Genomic DNA, 18,610 nt, shown 5'->3' on the forward strand with positions numbered 1-18,610 from the left:
AAAGGAAGAAAAGGAACTGGAAACCCAAGCCTACCGCGCTCGCATAGTTTATGGTGGCTAGAAGGGCAGATAAAAGCAATAAAAGTACGAAATGCAGGAATAGGAATAAAGAAGTGTAAAATTAGTTTCAGAACTGCTGATTCGTGCTCATGTTGGTGCTGATTGTTTGTAAGTTAAAATTTTCCTATATTATAAACAAAAAGCTATTTCGTTTATCGGCCCATTCAAGCAGACAAGTTGAACCGAAACTGAAACTTCCTTTGGTTTCAAATGCTTCCACATCCGTAGCCATCCGTAGCCAACTGAATTTGGAAAGTTCGCGGCATATTGCTAACGATTGCAACACAGCATGAGGCACAGAAGTCGAGATAAGTACGCATGTCAAGTAAAAAGCACAAAGAAAACATTGCAGATAGAGCAAGCGACGGGACGGACATGCCGTACTTGAGGTGAAATGTACACTGTCTATCTGCAAATGACGTGGCGGCAACAACACCGTTCATCGCAGAATGCGGAACTTCTCATCAGAAACGCTAGTGGCGGGTTTCGTTCGTATGTGCGGTACCCCTCTTCGCATTATTTCTGCTTGCTAAACACTGACCCACTTTAGGTGTATTTTTTTACGTGCACTGCGAAACTTTTAGTTCAAAAGTTAGTTGTGTGTGTGTCGTGAACGTCGCGGCTGACATGATGAGCGTATCCGGAGATTTTCAAGGAGACGACGCAAGTGGTGAGCATGTACAATGTGGGATAAAGAATTCTACCTGCGATTGCATTTTTAAAATTGTGAATGAATTTCGGATTGCGGAGTACCGTGACGCATATAGATTGACTAGACGTTTCCATTTCGTACATATCCACCTGATTTAGAGTCTTAGAGAAACCGTAAAATGATCTGCAACAAAAATAATCGCATCACTTTAATTGCTGCTGCTGTTTTTGTTGGAATGTCGGGTTCGCGTCTGAACTGTGACAACTGGATTACTGGAATTAGTTTTGATTGTCTCACCGACCAAAACTGGCTTGCTTTTTAAAGTTAAGATGAACCTTAGGGTCCGACTCCGAGCTGCACCTAGAGCTGTTGTATTTCATAATCTTCCTGTTTTATAGAGGATGGAGGTTGACTGGAACGCGCAGAACTTCTCAAAGCTAGGGCTCCGGCAGCTGGTTCGTTTGTTGAGGGTGGTGTAAAGACAACATACGTTTTCTTCACTAGAAAGATTGCTACGTCAAAATAACAATCGTGAAAATTCTAACGCATACTTCAAACAACATAATAGGAAAACATAAAAGTTTCCGCCCCTAAAAGAACTCTCCAGCCATTTTCTTTTATATGCGCTATGATGTAAGAGTGGCTAGTTTGTGTGTTTTCCAGTCGCTGACAAAGGTGTACTGCCCATAAACGTGAGTGGGCGATTGCATCTGGTTGCATTCGATCATGCCATCTTAATGTTAGAATTTAATGTGCTGATTACTCTGTTTTTTGCATTTTCTGAACGACGTAGCTGCTAATTAACACTGTGAAGTACCAAACAATAAAGTGATGTGCCCCACTTGCTGCTTCGTTCGTGGCCCAATATGACGTCATGGTTTCACTCTCGCCTTATGTTGAACTGTGCGCTTCGGCATCTTCAAAAATGAAAAGTGACCAAACACGCATGCAAGCCATATCTGGCAGGGGCCGAAACACATTATCGGAGCGTATCGCCCGTTATTGGGTTACCCATACCTATTATCAGATTACCTATTATAACATATTATCGGGATGTATTGCCTCTCCATCTTGTCCAGCTGTTGATAACAGTGGACATCTCCAAGCACGCCATATTTACCGATGTGACGACCAATCACCTTCATTCCATGTATGCACACCTCGTACTGTTGCAACTTTGCATTGCGGGGAGGCATTTTTTTTTCGCACAGGAAGCGCTGATGACCTGAAAGCTGGAATTGAAGAGTCAACATTAACTAGGTGAAAATCTGAGCCGGGCTCTGGGTCGCAACCAAACGTTGGACAGGCCTGTGCCCGCCTTAACTCGAACTTTTGCGAGAGAAGTTTTCTTAAAATGTCCAGATTTGTCTGAAAAAGAGCCATCGTAAAAATGCTTTCATTTGCCACGTGACTTTCCCAAGTGTTTTAAATGGGAGAGCATTTCTTTGGGGACTCAGCGAGTCAACCCACCTGTAAAGCTCCGTGTGCACACTTTTGGTGCATGAGGAAATATTGTAACAATAAAAGTAAGCATAATACCTGCAAAGAAATCACCTAAATACGAATAAACATTCTTGGTATTGAGATCTGAAGCTGTGACTTTCAGTTTGAATGCAGGCGTCTTGCCCAGCAGTACACTAGCCATTCGCTCTTCAGAAGCTGAAAAAGAGAGACGCATATCTGTCCTGTTTTGGAATCACACCAATGTGGTGGGGGGAGGTGGCGGGGGCAGGAAAGAGCACTCACTGCGCAACATTGCGAACGCTTGTGCTCACAACCATAGCAAAATGGCGTCGCAGGATTTTTGTGACAAGGAGCGAACTTGCGTCCTCTGTATGCCTTGTGCCTCTGTTCGTAGTGGTTCATACCGCTGGAAGTGATTTGGTAGCAGAGAGGGGAGCGGTTCACAACTGTGTGACTCTCACCACCAACTGTGCCGTTGTTACTGCAGTGGTGCTGAGACGGTCGTAACCATTCTCTGAGACATTAGGCGACCGAAGGTAATGTGGAAGGAATGTCAGAAACACAAAACAAAAGGCAGTGTATGTAATTTAAAATAAATTTATTTGCCTAACCAACAAATTTCGTCTCCATTTTTGGTCGCACCTAGTTTTCTTGGAAGTTTTGCAAGATGAGTGAACATTGTTATGGATCGCGGTGCTTCATCTTCTCACGCAGGTTGAATTAACATTCCAGCATTGTAAACGCGCTTCTCCATTTTCAGATTCTTTTGCGGTGCTTGTCGCCATGGCGCTTAACACAGCACAATATGACAAATGGCAGGTGATTTACTTAGGAAATGCTTAATTTAAATAGCTATTCCAGCTATTTTTCAGCAAGAACACATTTTTCTAGCTTAATTTTTGCTTGAGCACCTTCTAGAGAGAATTGTTGCAGTCTCTTACTCTGCAGGCCATGTCTGCAAAATACATGATAGAGTGTTTATGGCATCATGTAACAAATTTGTTGTTTGTTCTTTTCTTTCATACCTTGCTCCCTCCTCACCTCCAATACAGGCTGCAGCAACAATGCTGCTGATGCAGGTAGCATGTCTGAAGAGTAAGCAACTTTACTGTACTTGCTTTCGTGCTGTGCATGTAGCACTCGCATGATATCAGCACCAAGTAGGCAGCCATACAATTGCTCATTACCCACAAGTATGGCCACCCAGGCCTTTGGTGGCTGTGGGGACACACACAAATTTATCTTTCTTTGTGCTGGCTACGAAGTACAGGGATATCTATTTGCCCCGTTAACGAGGAGAGAGCGAGCTTAGGAAGTATACGTAGCAGGAAAGGTCACTGTTCTTGGGAACCCGAAAATAGCCAAAAAAATAATTTTCTTGGTGCTTATTTGATTTCTTGTCTGCAAGTCTTGAAGAATGTAACTGCAGAATAATGAAGTTGTACCTCAATTATTTATGAAGTTTTCGCACTTTTTAGTCCTAGAAGTGACGATTTTTACCTATGAATCTGAACTTCTTGCCGTGCTGCTGAGCACGATGACGCGGGTTTGATTCCCGGCCGCGGCAGCCGCTTTTGCTGATGGAGACGAAAAGCGAAAATGCCCATGTGTACAAGATTGCGGCGCACGTTAAAGATCCTCAGGTAGTCAAAAGTAATCCAGAGCCCTCCACTACGGCACGCCTCATCGCCTGCGTTGCTTCGGTGCGTTAAACCCTACAATCAATCAATCAATCAATCAATCAATCAATCAATCAATCAATCAATCAATCAATCAATCAATCAATCAAAAGCCCCCCACTACGGCGCACCGCATCGCCTGCGCTGCGTCGGCGCGTTAAATCAATCAATCAGTCAAAATCCCCCTACTACGGCGCATCGCCTGCGAAGCGTCAGCGCGTTAAAGCCCACAATCAATCAATCAATCAATCAATCAATCAATCAATCAATCAATCAATCAATCAATCAATCAATCAACTTGCTTTGTTTTCTCAAAGCCAACCTTTTTTTCTCAGGCCAGCTATTGTCCACAATATCTTGAGGTATACTGGTCAGATTCGTGTAATTTTGCTTCCTTCACAAGTTTAATTCAATAAGGCAGAAAAACCTAGCATTTGCTTTTTCTAGTGTGACACTTTGAGAGGTTTATTTTATGGAAATATTACGATTTTCTGACGTGCTAGGGGATATTGGCATAGCATTTGCAGTTTCAATGTTAAAATTATTAGTATCATATATTACTGGGAGAACAGCACAAGGAAACCAAGGAAACAGCTCAAGGCAACAATGCATTCAAACATTTAGAGGGGGGACTATAAGAAAGTGGGCCAAAAAGAATCGCATAACATGTTACACAGCTGTGAAATTAGGCCTCATAGGTGAAAACCAACTGCATATTTTCCTGTCAGATATTCTAAATATGTGGATGGTGAGTGCATAATTTAAAAACTAAAAGTTCTTCAAGACTATAGTGTCCCCCCCTTAACGGGCCACTAAAAGTGACTGGTGTGTTGGTTTCAAATGAAAGACAAACGCTCCTGTAGAACTCTCATTGTTTATTTGTGAAAAAAGATTCTTTAATCGCAGAAGAATGCCTTCTTTCTCAGAATGATTCTATGAAAGGAACAGCAGGCATGACGAGTTAAGCTGAAAGTAAGGAATACAGCAATATAGTGTCACTTGAATGAAAAACTACTACACACCACGCCTGTATCAAATAAGTCTACAGTTCCCCTGAACTTCTTCGACCTTGGCTTCTTTGGAACAGAAGCAAAAGCTGTCAGCGTAGTGGTTTGTAATAACGTATGATGTTTTATTCAAGAACAAAACATTTTTTGTATATCCCTTGAGCGTTGGCTGCTGCGTATTACAAACTGACCGCCCGGGCGCACAGGCATCTTCACTCACCACTACCACATCAGACAACATCGCACACTGTGCACATTTGTTTTCTACGTTTGAAGGAAAGGCGCACTCGCATAGGTTGAGTGGGCACCCCTTTTATTAAATTACTTGGTTGCTAAGCTCGCAGCATATGTAGTGGATCCATGCTTACAACCTGTGAATGTTAATGGTGAAGTGTTTGCATGGTGACCCTGTTGTCACTTCATTTCCTTACCTCGTCATGGTTATTCCTGTTCTCCCTGACTATTCAGCGAGCCACAGAACGCATAGTAAGGGGTGCGTTCTCCCAAAGTGTTATACGGAGTGTGTGCTGGTCGGCCAATTCCTCACTATGTTGCTGGTGGCATTAGCAGTTGGTTAACTGGAATTAAAGGGACTTTAGCTGAAATTAATGTTTAAAGGAGATTTTAGCAAAGGTACGTTGTAATGCGGCTACGATAAAGGTGATTTTAGACATATAAATGTCATAAAAGGGTTATATGATGACCTGCCAAGCTATCAAGCACAGCACCGAAACTATCGTGTTGACCTGTAGTGTCTCTTCATGACCTATTGGGTCGGCTCACATCATATTGTTTCTAGGCACCTCTTTCAAGTGAATCTTGAAATAACTAACTTGAATGTGCAATGTGTGTATGGTTTAGTAAATGCCAAAGTCCACCTTAAAGAGCACTGATGATGATGATGATGACCTAAATTCACGTTCACAGCTAGGTGTATGGGTAGGCCACGGGTGATCCATTTGGCTGAATAGCAGGTGGTTATGGGGGCACATGCTCGTGAGCAGAAATAGTAAGCTTGTTCATGGCGGCCCGCGGACCCCGAAGTCCATCAGGTGGAAGTGGAGGCCTCAGTTGTCATTGTGCATTGCGTGTTTACCATCAAGTTTTGCGTGTTTTAGGTTTTTGTTTAGGAAAGGAATAAAAAATCTTGTTTGTTGACCTATAAAAAGCTTCCACTTATGTCTGTGTGGGTTTGCAGAAGTGTAAGCATATTGTTGTGGAATTTCTAGCGTCACTTTTTAGAACTTTTGAGGCCAGTTATCTGTAAGAGCCTGTGGCAGTGATGCCTGCCTTTATTTTAGAAATGTTGCCTGTCCAAGGGGTCAAACCATTTTCTTAGCAAGCTAATCTATCGATTTAGGTCCCTGTGTCTTGTCTTCAGCATCCCTTTAAGTAAGAGAAATTACTACAGATCATTCTGTATTTATGTGGTGGAGTCTGTGGGAGCAGGGTGATTATTAATGTGTGATAAATTTGGGTTGACTGTACTTCTCCGACACTGCAATATTTAGCTTTTGAGGAAACGATGCATGTGCCACCATCGTCCCATGTTTCGCTCCCAGGCTGTGGCTCAACTCGCCAGTCTCCGCCCAGCAGCGCACCGTGTCAGCCAAACCGCTTGATGAGGACTGTTACAACATGGCGCACCCCAGCCGTGGCACGTGTGTCATCTTCAACAACCGAGTTAGTACCATACACGGAGTGGGCGGCCAGCCTGCACCTAAACTGCCTGTTTTCACGCTGACACATTTTGTGGGGCTCTATCCTAAGATTGTAGCGTGTAGATCTCTTATGCCAGTGTTCAAGGCAAGGTGAAGATCAAAGAGCAGCCTTTATGTGGTTCATTGCACAGGCAATTTGAGTAACTGTTGAGCCAGTTGTCATAAAACTTTCTTTTTTGGGGCCAATCAACTGTAATGTGCACAGACAAACAGCTTGATGGTTGTTCAAGTGTCCTTGTAAAGGGTGTAAATAATGACGGTATAGTGGGCGGTTTAACGTTGGACCACTTAGGTCCTGCAGTGTGAGCAGCAAATGTGAGCCAAGTGGCCTGAAGAAGCTGGGACATGTCAGGAGGCTTCGGGCCTTGTGTGCCACTGTGGTGAGATAAGGAGACGGCATAAACTGTTGAGCAGAATGTTGTTGTGGTTCGAGTCATTTCTCCTGTGATTGAAGTACCTCAGTCCAGCTACTCTTTGCCAGGCTCTAGTGACCAGTCTTGTGGTTGCCTGTGGTGAGCCCGACCGTAACTAATTTTTAGGGTGTGAAAAGGCAAAATGACGTGAGGGGGAGGCCAGGTGCCATGTGAGCCCCTATAAGACACGCAGCGCTCACCCTGGAGACCCTACAGAAAAGTGGGAGCAGGCACCAATGCAGTCGTGAAGGTCGACAAACTAAAAAAGTTGTTGACTTCCAGTAACATTGCTAAAGTTGCTTTAAAATAAAAATGTGCACTGCTGAACTGAAACCGACATAATGCTGAAACCCACATAAAGCATAATGCTCTAGCTGGTCAACACATGGCTTGAAAAAAATTTTCCTTTCAGGCCTTTTTTTTATAGTCGAGAAACAAGTGCTCCGTATAAAAATTTCACTTTTTAATATTTGGAATGAGCATATAATCAGTTAAGAGCTTTACTGTGTAAAAAAACTTTAGTACGAGGCCAGTGTTGTGCACAGAGCTTACATTATGCGTGTGTGCTCAAAACCTAATTCTCGACATTGCTTGCACTAGTGTGTTGCGTACTGGTGCCGCCGATTTTCGGTCTGTTTCCGACACTTCATTTTGTCGCTGCCACTGAAATTGACTGCGTGATGCGTTAGCTGACCAAGAATGCCTGGACACTTAAAAATGCAGCTTACCTTTGTCATGAGCACTTCTGTCTTGTGGCCCTGGCTTCGTGCAGGTATTTCAGCGTCACACCAATCTCCCCAAGCGCTATGGATCAGACAAGGATGAGGAAAGCCTCAGCAAGCAGTTTGGAAACCTTGGTTTTCGGGTAAAAGTCCACAGAGACCTAACGCACAGGGAGCTATGTGCAAAACTGCAACAGTGTGAGTGAAGCATGCTTTCCTTTGTGGGTTTTTCTTCTCAGTGCGTTGCCGTGTGTTGTGCAAATGCGCATGCTAACGATTGAGTGCAGTCTAAAGTACACAAATTTTTTCACAGCTTTTTTTATGTGCGTTAGAAATAAAGTTGTAGACTGAAGTTCCTCCTGCCTTGTTGCGCCTTTGAATAGAGTTCAAAATTAGAGTTTTATGTGTTATTCACATTGTAAGCGCAGTGAAGAGCCTGCCTGTTGTGAATTATGAGAATTCTTCTGTTTTAAGGGGGACTCAGCTGATCATATTCTTATGGGACTTACTAATTCACAACCCCATGAGCTTGAAAATCATTGTGGACCAGCACAGATAGTTTCACAGATCCATGAAAATCTTCTTGAAGGCCTAGTTTGTTTTTGAGGAATGTATCACTTCTGTATTGAGTAAAAATATAAGCAAGAAACATATTTCAGTTGAGCTAGCTTGAACTAGATGGCGCTCCCTGTGTAGTAAGCGAGAGTTGACTGCACAGCTGTTGTAATAAAAGTTGGGTGACGTACTATTCAGGCAAACAGTTTACAGCACTAGTTCATGCCTGGTACACCTTTTCATAGTGGGTGAACAGAACTACTCAGAGGATGATTGCTTCGTCTGCTGCATCCTGACGCACGGCAATGATGGTGTCCTTTATGGCTCGGACGGCAAGTTTCCTGTGGGCTGTGTTTTCAAGCCCTTCCTTGGCAATGCTTGTCCCACTCTCCATGACAAGCCCAAGCTGTTCTTCATTCAGGTATGTGTGTGTATGTAATTCTCAGTCACCACATGTAGGGTATAAGTGCTTACAAGTGAGCTTCCTTTACAATGCAGGTGTAAAACGCAGGTGTACATTGTTATGGGCAGTGTCACAAACTTTCTCATACCGTGGTTTAAGTTTTTAAATCATCCTCTTTTCGTTCATGGAGAACAGCCACGAGCATTCGAGTCTGCCGCCGACCAACTCGATACAAATAATCTGCTCACCAATGCTCTGCATCGCGGGCCTGTCGCCTTTCCTTTAGCCATATGCAGTGGCAAAAGAAATGTGCAATTAACCACCACTTCTCCGTTGTGTTGGGAAAATTGAAGGTTTTTTTGGAATGCAGTGCAGCTTCAACAGTCTTAGAAGTGCAGATGGTTCCATAGATTAGAGAAGAAGAGTATAAAGAGACTGACTGCGGGGGACGCTTTGTTTTGTTCTTTTTTTCTGCACTGAGGTTATATTGTAAGAAAGAATGTGTTCTACTGAGGCTGCTCATTCAACGTTGTGATGCCATGGCGTTTGTGTCGTTACACGACTAAAGCGGTAACCACACGCACGCGCCCGCGCGCTCGATCCCACACGCGTTCTCGTGTCTACGCGCCCAAGCGCTCGACGAGGGCGAGGGCACGCAGCCACACGGAGGCGACGGAGGCGCGTGAGCATGCTCCGCCCCGCGCTTGACGAGACCGCCTTGTCGATATGGCCCAACTGTGCAGCTCCCAACTCTGTTACACTGTCATCGTACACACACAAACGTCGGCTTTTCGTCTTACAGCAGAGCAACATTACCTTTAGCGCCAGCTTCGGACTAAAACACAACAGCATCGCCGCGTCGCTAGGCACACACGACGGCGGAAAGCCATGTTTGCCTCCGACTGATGGGCGACGAAGTTTGTTCGCGTGCGTTGTTACTCGCCGATGGTGTATTTTGCTGGTGCGACACGGAGGAAGCACATACACCCAATAAACCTTTGCGGCTAACGAAGCAACTACGCCGATTTATCACAACGAGGGGACGGGAACTTTGAAGCAGCGACGTTGTCGGCTGCGGCCACCGGCGGATTCACCCGCGGCCGCCGCAGCTCGCCCGGCCCGGGAAACGCAAGCGCGTCGAGCGGCGGATCTGATTGGTGCCGGCTGGTAGGCGCGCAGGAAAGCGCGCGAAATATCTGGCAAAGCCAGATCTTCGAGAACGCGACGGGCTTCGCCAGGCGCGCCGTCTCCGGCCGGTGCGAGGTAGCGCGTGAACGCGCGAGCGCGTAAAATCTAACGCGCAGGCGCGTGCATGTTGTTACCGCTTAAGGCCCACAAAAGAGAGCACTTCAGCATCGACTCCCCGGACTCAGTTGCGTTTTAGATGCAACGCATCTCTTTAACTCGCCTTGTCCCGCGTCGTTGTCGCGGCGTAGTCCGCATCCCTCCCCCATTCTCCTCGCCGCGGCAGCTGCGCGCTCCGCCGCTCTCACCGCAGCGCCATCTGTGCGTCAGCGCGGTCAGCGCGCAGCTTGCGCTCGGCTGCGCTCGCTCCCGTCGCCGTGCCAGCTGTGCGTTAGCGCACAGCTTGCGCTTGGTTAAAAATTTACACCATCTTCCCACGAGGGGAACCATGGGGTAGATGCGACGCATCGGGGGTGAACATGCTGCGTAAATAGGATACACAACAACAGCAATCCACACGAAACGCAACGGCAACCCCCGATGCGTTGCATCTACACCATGGTTCCCCTCGCGGGAAGATAGTGTAAATTTTTTTGTCGTCAGAGGGTAAACGCTGCTCAGGAAGAATCGCATCAAGAGTGGCCACTCTGTGCCCAGAGGCAGTGGTACATCAACAGCTCGGTCGGCGGATATTTTAGTGCTAGTTGTTTTGAATGTCTCTCGTCCTGTATCGGTCTTGTTCAGCATCAGTATGTCGCATCATTTTCCTAATGTTTCCGTGCGAATGTTTTCGTACCCTTGCACATGGATATGCATTTGTACAGGGACTGTACCTTGCCTACTGATATGTAAGTATTGTTTGTTTGTTTTGTGCACTCAGTGCTCGGACTCATTCTTTCCGCTGCTGCCAGAGAAAGCCGACAATCAGATGGTCACCCCTCATCTATATTGGCAAAATTAGTAGTTTGTTTTCTGAGCGGGGACACCCTTGATGGTGAAGTCGGCAGAGATAACCACATGTTTTCTCGGCAGAAACCGCTTACGGTGACGGGGGGGTACAGGTGGGTGTAGAACGTAATGCCAGCTGTGACACATTCACCACCTGGTGTGAAACAGTGGGGTGGTAAGCTAGTACAAGAGCACAAAGAAAACTGGTTTATTTAGGATCCCCTAAAATAAACTTTAGAATCCCCTAATGGACATGGGCAGGGCATGTAACGCCAAGGCAAGATAACCATTGGTCATTAAGGGTAACAGAGTGGATTCCTAGAGAAAGCAAGTGTGGCAGGGGGCGGCAAAAAGTTAGATGGGCAGATGAGATCAAGAAGTTTGCGGGTATAAATTGGTCACAGTTAGCACAGGACCGGGATAATTGGAGATTAATGGGAGAGGCCTTTGCCCTGCGATGGTCGTAGATAGGCTGGTGAGGATGATGATGAATGGAACGCATGCCAAATGTTGTGAACTTTTTGCGAGGGGCTGCAAACTAGGCTGAGATTGAATTTAGAGCCAGTGCCCAGAACATTCTGGACTGATAGTTTTGCACATCTTGGAGCTACCAGCCCATATGTCGGAGCAAAGGTTTTTCGCTTGTTTTATTGTCCGGGCGTTTTTACAGTTGGTGTTAATTTTATTGTGCATCATTTTAATCATTTTAACATCGTGTTGTTCTAAAGCAGCCAGTTTGGTTGCGTCGAAAAGGAGGCCCACTTTCACGCATTGTTTTCTCTTTAAACCTTCTATGGCCAAGTTGGCTGAATAGTATCCAGGTGTCACCACAGAACGTAGGTGCATGTGCTTCTGGCTAGCTTTCAATGTTTTGAAAATTTACACCTTGCTACTCGAACTGGTCATCTCGCTTTTCTCCCTGCTAGGATAGACAAAGTAACATTTCCTCATTTCACTCAACACTGGTTTGCTATAGGAACCCTGCCACATGGGAGTCAAAGTGTTTTCTCACCTAGAAGATCTCAATGTCTCACTTGCTTTCGATCAGTCCTTACTCGACGAAGTGTCAGGTGATGCCAAGCGAGGTAGTTCAATTGAAGATGCTAAAAGTTATCTCTTTTTTGTTACTTTTGTGTTGCTTTACTTCATTAAATTTACCCGTTGCAATGGCTTAGTGGCTAAGGCATGCTGCCTAACCCAGGCAGGTGGGTTCAATCTTGTCCGTAATGGCGCCTTTTCCGATGGAGGTGAAAAACGAAAATGCCTATGTCGGGATTTCGGCACACGTCAAAGATCCCCTAGGTGGTCAAAACTGATCCGGAGCCCTCCACAATGGCATGCCCCATAGCCCAGATGTAGCTTCGGCACGTTAAACCCCATAATCTGCCCTGACTTCATGAACCCTAGTGAAGGCGAAGGTCTTCATGTCTGGTTGTGACGCAACCTGTCGGCTTTGCAGGCCTGCCGTGGTACTCAACTTGATAATGGTGTCATGGTTTCCTACGACACGGCTGACAGCCGTTTGGGGGCTGGCCCCATGATTACAGATCCCGACTTCTTTGTGGCGTACTCAACCGTGGCAGGTAAGGCACAGGCGTTCCTGCCATTCCCGAGTGCATTCTGATGTTCCATTTGTCGAGCATCAACTGTTGAGAAGGTTAATGAGAGGAACGGTGGATCAGTCATTCAGGTCGGTTAAGTTCTTTGTGAGTAGTAATTTATTACAGCGCTCTTAATTGTTGTGTCACGAGAAGCCTTCGGCATCGGTTAAAAAAGATTACTTGCAATTACTTTTCGTTTGAGGAGGCGAAATACAAAAATAGCGTGTGTACATGATTTTGGAGCAATTTAAACATTGTCCGGAGTGTCTTCCGCCACACCTATGAACAAGCTGCGAACGAAGCAGCCATTGCGCTAGCTGTCACTATAGTCCAAAACTACATCACTGTACTTACCGACTCGCAACAAGCATGTTGCCGACGCGTTCGTGGTCACATTAATTCCACCGTACTTGCCAGGTCGTCTCCAACTGGAAGCCTCTTCCCCCAGCCACCTTCCTAACTCCTGATTTTCTCACCAGCTACCCCCTTAGCTGCTGGAAATATGCTCCTCCTCACAATTGTCGCACTTAGCACAAAGGCACTACCTTTTGAAGGCAATACACCAGCTTATACCCCCACGACAACCTCCTTAACAAAACCTATGCCCAACACCACATGCCCTGTGCCCACCCCTGGCATTCCGTACCACCTGGTATGGGACAGCCAGCAATCTGCTACCCTTAACCTACGAGCAGTCGGAGGACTGGTTGAACGGCTTGTACCTTTTGGTGCAATGCAAATTGTCACTAGAGCCCAGGCATCCAGGTAGCGCCAGGTCAACCCTAAACTATGGACTGGTGCCCATAAGGCTGGTACCCCTACATCTAGTGCCACACTTCCTAATTTCAATAAAATGTGGTACTGTCTCCCTCTCCCTTGAGAGGAGGAGGGGGAAGGTGGGGGCAGATGGGTACGCAGTAGTGCCAGGCTGGTACCTTGCCTTTGAGGAGTGGATCTCTTTGTGGGATCTTCACAAATGTGAGGAGCACACATGCGAGTAACAACACACTTTTCACCATCAAATTCCACATTGTTAGCCATCTCTTTCAGGGTAGAATTAACCCCGCATTTTCGCTCTGTGGGTGTCCGATTATGTCAAATAATTCTCTAAGGCATGCTTGAGCGATCTCGTTATTTCTCTTTTAGAACATTGCGCTGCAGCGGTACTCATTCGCTATCGTGAACACCCTTCCCTCTTACCCAGAAGTGGCTGCTCTGTTCCTGCAGGCTTCTACTCGTGGCGGAATGGGCTGCAGGGCTCTTGGTTCGTGCAGGCCCTGTGTGCCGTACTTTCGAGCCGTGGTCGGGTGGACCATCTGCTCTCCATGCTGACAGACGTGTGTCGCCATGTGGCCATAAAGTACACATCAGACGTACCAAGTAAACCAAGTTTCCACAAGAAGAAGCAAGTGCCCAGCATCACTTCCACTCTCACCCGGCTGCTCTACTTTCCGCAGCCCCAAGTATGAACAGGCCACCTGGCGACTGACAGAGTTCGGACTCTGATACTTATGATACAGGAGTGTTTGAACGGACATTTGAATCGAACGCCCTTCGAACTTCGAGGCATTTCGCTGATCTACACGACAATTCTCAGAGGCAGTTGAAAGTTTCTGTTCACTTGCCGTGTGTTGGTGTTGCCACTGCTGCCTTGTGTTATTCTCATAACTTGGCAAAAAAATTTTGATTTCGAAGTTAAACGGGGACAAAAAACACCTTCATTGGTGATAAAATTGATTGTAACTGAGATATGCGCACAAAATATGCACAAAATAAAATGGGCAATATGGCCCCCATAGGCTTCTTTTTTTTTTGCACTGCCAGTGCCGAAAGTACAGTTAACTTTTAATCGTAGATCAAAATTCCGTCAGCGGCTGTCCACCATCATCTGTACCAAGATATAAATATCTAAGCGACCTCAGCTGGAATAAGCATATAATGTACATCCAGGAGAAGGCCATGCTATTGTTATTAAGATACCTAATTGTTATTGTTAATAATTGTTTTGTTATCCTTGTTATTAGATATCTAAGAATGTCATTGAAAATGTCAACACGTGAAATAACATTGACGGCCTGCATACTCGCGTCGAATTGAGGCTTTTAAATATTTGTTATAACCACGTGCCATCTGCGAATGGAATAGACTGCCTGCTGAAATTGTAGAGTACGATAATGTGCAAACATTTATGTCTGCACTCAAGAGCCATACACAGTCTGACATTCCACCTGTATTTTTATAGCATTTGTGGCGCCTGCCTGGGTTCTTTCCTGGTCCAGTGGTTTACAGTTCATTCTAAATAATTTGGCTTTGCGTTTTCCTCTTTTAGTTTCCAAGTATGCTCTGCTCGTTGATTTGATGTTATACCGAGTGAAAAAGTTGTCGCTTTTGCGGTTCCCAAAACCTGCATTCTTTATTGCTCTGTTTGTTTTATTTCGTTGTATGAACAAAATTTGTTCGTTTGCTTGTGAAATGCACGTTATCTTGCGTAGTTGTCTAGGACTACTCCTGTTCCTCTTTTTTGTATAAATTTTGCTTGTCCGCTCCTGTATTAGGCTTCTTAAGTGAAGTTGGCAGTATCCTCTAAATAAATAAACAAAACAAAAACAGGTGATAAATTTAACAAGCATGCTCTTTGAAAGCGAAGTTTTTAGTTTTCAATGATTTGTTGTAAGTGCCGCGTACAGAAACTGTGCCCACGAGTTCAAATGTCCGCGATTCGAAGGCTTTGAAGAACCTCAAAGGTTGGGGGTGCTACTCGTTTGGATCAAATGGCATTTCAACCCTTTAAAAGACGTTGTGTGGCAACTCAAAGGTGACATTTGAATCAAATGACATTCGGCTTCAATGCCTTCAAAACGCCCATGTAGCAGCTGCAGGGGTATGACTTTTTTTCGACCGTTTAGCAGGATATTTGCCACAGGGGTTCAGTGGCGAAGCTGATGTGGTACCGAAAAAAATTTATGATAGGTTCAAATATTGGCTGCAGCAGCTTTTTGATGTAGGGGAAAATGAAACTACAGTAGATATGTAAAGCTTAGCTCACGTTCATGAATGCCATGCAGTCTAAATTACCACAATAGCCCACCCTACAGTGCACTTCGTAGCCCAGGTACAGGCGTGCAAGACTAGAATTTGAACTTTTTATGCAGTAGCATTAATGCAATAACTCTACTCCTTCATAGCATACAAATGCACAGGGGGTATGTATATATAGTCTTAAATCTGTACACTTACTCTGATGGAGGCAAGTTCCTTGCCGATACGTTTGTTGGTTTTCAAATCCTTTTTATTGGTTTTCAAATATGTCCAACTCTTCACTCATACATTTCTGGCGCTCTTTGCAAGTTGTCTTTTTTTCTAGATTGTACGTATATATGGACAGACAGGGTATTCAAAGTTATTTTACATTTTTATGATGAGGGATAACCATTTTTTTCATCGAGCTTACTAATTTCAGATGTCGGGGCTCCAGCCCGGTTACGTCCTGGGCTCAGTACTTTTCGAGAAACTGTGAATGTACAATGAATGCCATTGTAAAAACAGTGGTCTTTGTTGGGCTACCTCAACAGGATATTTCTGCTTTGTCTGCCTTTAACTCGGAAGTGTAGCGTGTGCATGTGCCGACAGAGAGCACTACTGCTACCATGAATTATATATACATGCAAAGGTGAATAAAACCTGTACACGTCATGGTGTGTGGTTCGGAGTTGGTGAAGCTTGCGGGAAGCACTCTCGGCTACATGGTGTCAGAATGGGGTCTCGTCGCCTCTGATTCAGTGCTGTTTGCCATGGACGATGCCGCCGCAGCCGCTCAGTCCCCACGCGGCGCTGCTCTACAGCCACTGCCGCCATTCGACTTTGACAGCCAAGAGTCCAGGCCGGCGTGGCTGCTGCAGTTTGAGAACTTCAGCTATGCAACGGGACTTTCTACAGTGGCATGGGAAGTGCAGATGCTGTCCATGCTTTACTGCGAGGAGCTGCAGGCAAGAACGGTTCTTGCGTCGACAACGCTGTCAAAAGCCAACACCACAGAGTTATCGGTTGTCAGAAAGGCGTTCACGGATCATTCTCGGAGCATCACCACTGCGGTACCATGTGGATAGGAGAGGGTGAAGAGGCTGCTTTGCCTGCGCCTTACTGCCCAGCGGCGTGTGTGCGGTTAACACAAGCGAACCAAGTGACTAGGCGATGGTTTAATGACTGATATGTGAAAACACTGCGGTGGCTGGGTTTGGAAGAACGAAAAATACACAAGCGAACCAAGTGACTAGGCGATGGTTTAATGACTGATATGTGAAAACACTGCGGTGGCTGGGTTTCGAAGAACGAAAAATAAAGAAACGCACTAGGCCGCTTTGGCTCGAGCTGCTGTGACATCTTGGGAATTCTGGTCTGCAAGCATCTGCACAGCCTACTGTCCTTGATGGTACGCACCATCCTCTACGCCTCGCGATTTGACTGCGGGAACTGTGGGCTGCCGGTGACGTGCCTGTAAGCCTGCGTAAAAGGTTGGCAAAGGTGTAGTGGCGTCATTTCCGTGACGGATATGACGTCAGTGAATTCTTGGTGTATCCCGGCATAAAACACGTTCGTGTTAAAATGTAAAACCCAAAAACAAACTACCCAAGTATAATGTACACTTTAGTACTAAAGGTTGCTTCCCCACAAGAAGACCTTGTGCAGGGGTGCACCCTTTACAGGCCGCTTGCTTCGCTGAACTGGCGTCATTTCCGTGGCGGATGTGACGTCATTGAAATTTTAGTGTATCCGGGAATAAAATACGTTCATGTTAAAATCTCTGGGTGAGAACTGTGGACCGTTGTCGCTGCAGACCGCCCTTGGTATGTCATGGGGTGCGAAGACGCCCTTGACGGTTTCAGTGGCAGCCGGTGCTGTTGTATAGCACAGACTAGGTAATGACTTTCGGGGAAGCGTGAGCTCAAGTCAACCAACAAAACATAACCTTGGTCTTTCAGGGGAAAGGTCTACTCCCACCTCCTTTTAGGGAAAACTTGGCAGGAGCGGCAGAAGACTACCGTTTTTTGACGCAATTTACAGCGTCGCGAGCAGATGCGCCGACAATTTCTTTACACCAAAAATCTCCGCGTAGTCGGTGGAATTTGCCTTTGGCTCCAACATCAGCAAGTATATGGACTAACTGCTCTGTTTATTAGATTGTGCCGGCATGGGGTTCGCAGAAAACGAAAAATTCCGGGGAAAGCATTCGCTAGTACAACTCTGAAGGTACGTCAACTTTGGGTAACCAACACAGCGTGAGTTATAGCAATTTCATTAAATGGAAAAAGTTCTCGGAGCACTAAATTTTGCTTACGTACGAGCTTTGAAGGTGAAAGCCCCTGCATAGTAAAGAACATTTTTACTGCTGGTTTTGTTTAAGCGTCTCCTCCTTCGCTTGAGATTGTTTAGGCGTTAATTACTTTGGCTGGCTTCCTTTCTGCAGGGGCAGAAAGGCTCAAGACTATGCTTGAGCCTGTTTTTCGCTTTCATTCATGCGTCTTTCGGTGCTGGCTACGGCTTCCCTAGAATGGCTGTTCGGCGCGGCTGGTGCGCACCTGCTCGTTTCACTTTTCATCACGATCTCGCGTAAGGCAGCGCGCACTATCCTATTACTTCGACATTACCAAGTTCTAATTTTGTTAAATTTGTGAAGCGGGCATTGTAGTCTGTCAAAGCCCCCGATTCCTGGCCAATCAACCAATTCGATAAGTAACAACGACGGTTTTGCCCCGAACGGGACACGTGATGTTTTCGCCGAAGAGATTCCTGGTTAGCCGTTTGCTATTTTAATGCTTTTGCGTGCTGTTCAGAGGGCCCATAACACTGGATGCATTGGGAGTCACACGAAGGGAAAAATCGCGGCTTAAGCGAAGGCTACTAAATTTCTGAGCGTATGCCCTACACGCCCTTGTTAAGACTAAAGTTACGTAGCCATAACGTCGAACATCGTGACGCGCCTAACTCAACGTGCGTCACACTGCGGGTCCCTCAACATCAAAACCTAACGTTAGGCCTAACGCCGGAGCGTTGCAAGTGAAGCACTGCATCTGTGTTCGGCCCTGTTGTAAGAGTTTTCGTTTGAAAGCTGATGAATTAAAAAAGCCAGTTGAATAAAAATCAGGAGAGGCTTGCTGTAAAAGGCACAAAAAAACTTGACAGTATCTCTCCTGAGAACGGAG

The 18,610-nt window shown here is 45.7% G+C and overlaps 1 protein-coding gene across 2 annotated transcripts; it reads left to right on the forward strand.

Moving 5' to 3' along the window:
- Window positions 1-322: 322 nt before the first annotated feature.
- LOC144141050 (caspase-3-like) lies at window positions 323-15,620 on the forward strand. 2 transcript variants are annotated; one of them, XM_077672554.1, is made up of 7 exons: window positions 323-552; window positions 3,229-3,271; window positions 6,425-6,545; window positions 7,769-7,916; window positions 8,519-8,694; window positions 12,269-12,392; window positions 13,638-15,620. In XM_077672554.1, exons 1-7 carry the CDS (start codon window positions 510-512, stop codon window positions 13,877-13,879), a joined length of 897 nt encoding a protein of 298 aa, XP_077528680.1. In that variant the 5' UTR covers window positions 323-509; the 3' UTR covers window positions 13,880-15,620. The 2 variants fall into 2 exon arrangements, with proteins under 2 accessions (XP_077528680.1, XP_077528679.1); XM_077672553.1 differs by having other exon boundaries at window positions 324-730.
- Window positions 15,621-18,610: the final 2,990 nt, after the last annotated feature.

This window comes from Haemaphysalis longicornis, unplaced genomic scaffold (assembly GCF_048455015.1).
Source record: "Haemaphysalis longicornis isolate Haplotype H1 unplaced genomic scaffold, Haemaphysalis longicornis Haplotype H1 scaffold_6, whole genome shotgun sequence".
Classification (NCBI taxonomy): domain Eukaryota; kingdom Metazoa; phylum Arthropoda; class Arachnida; order Ixodida; family Ixodidae; genus Haemaphysalis; species Haemaphysalis longicornis.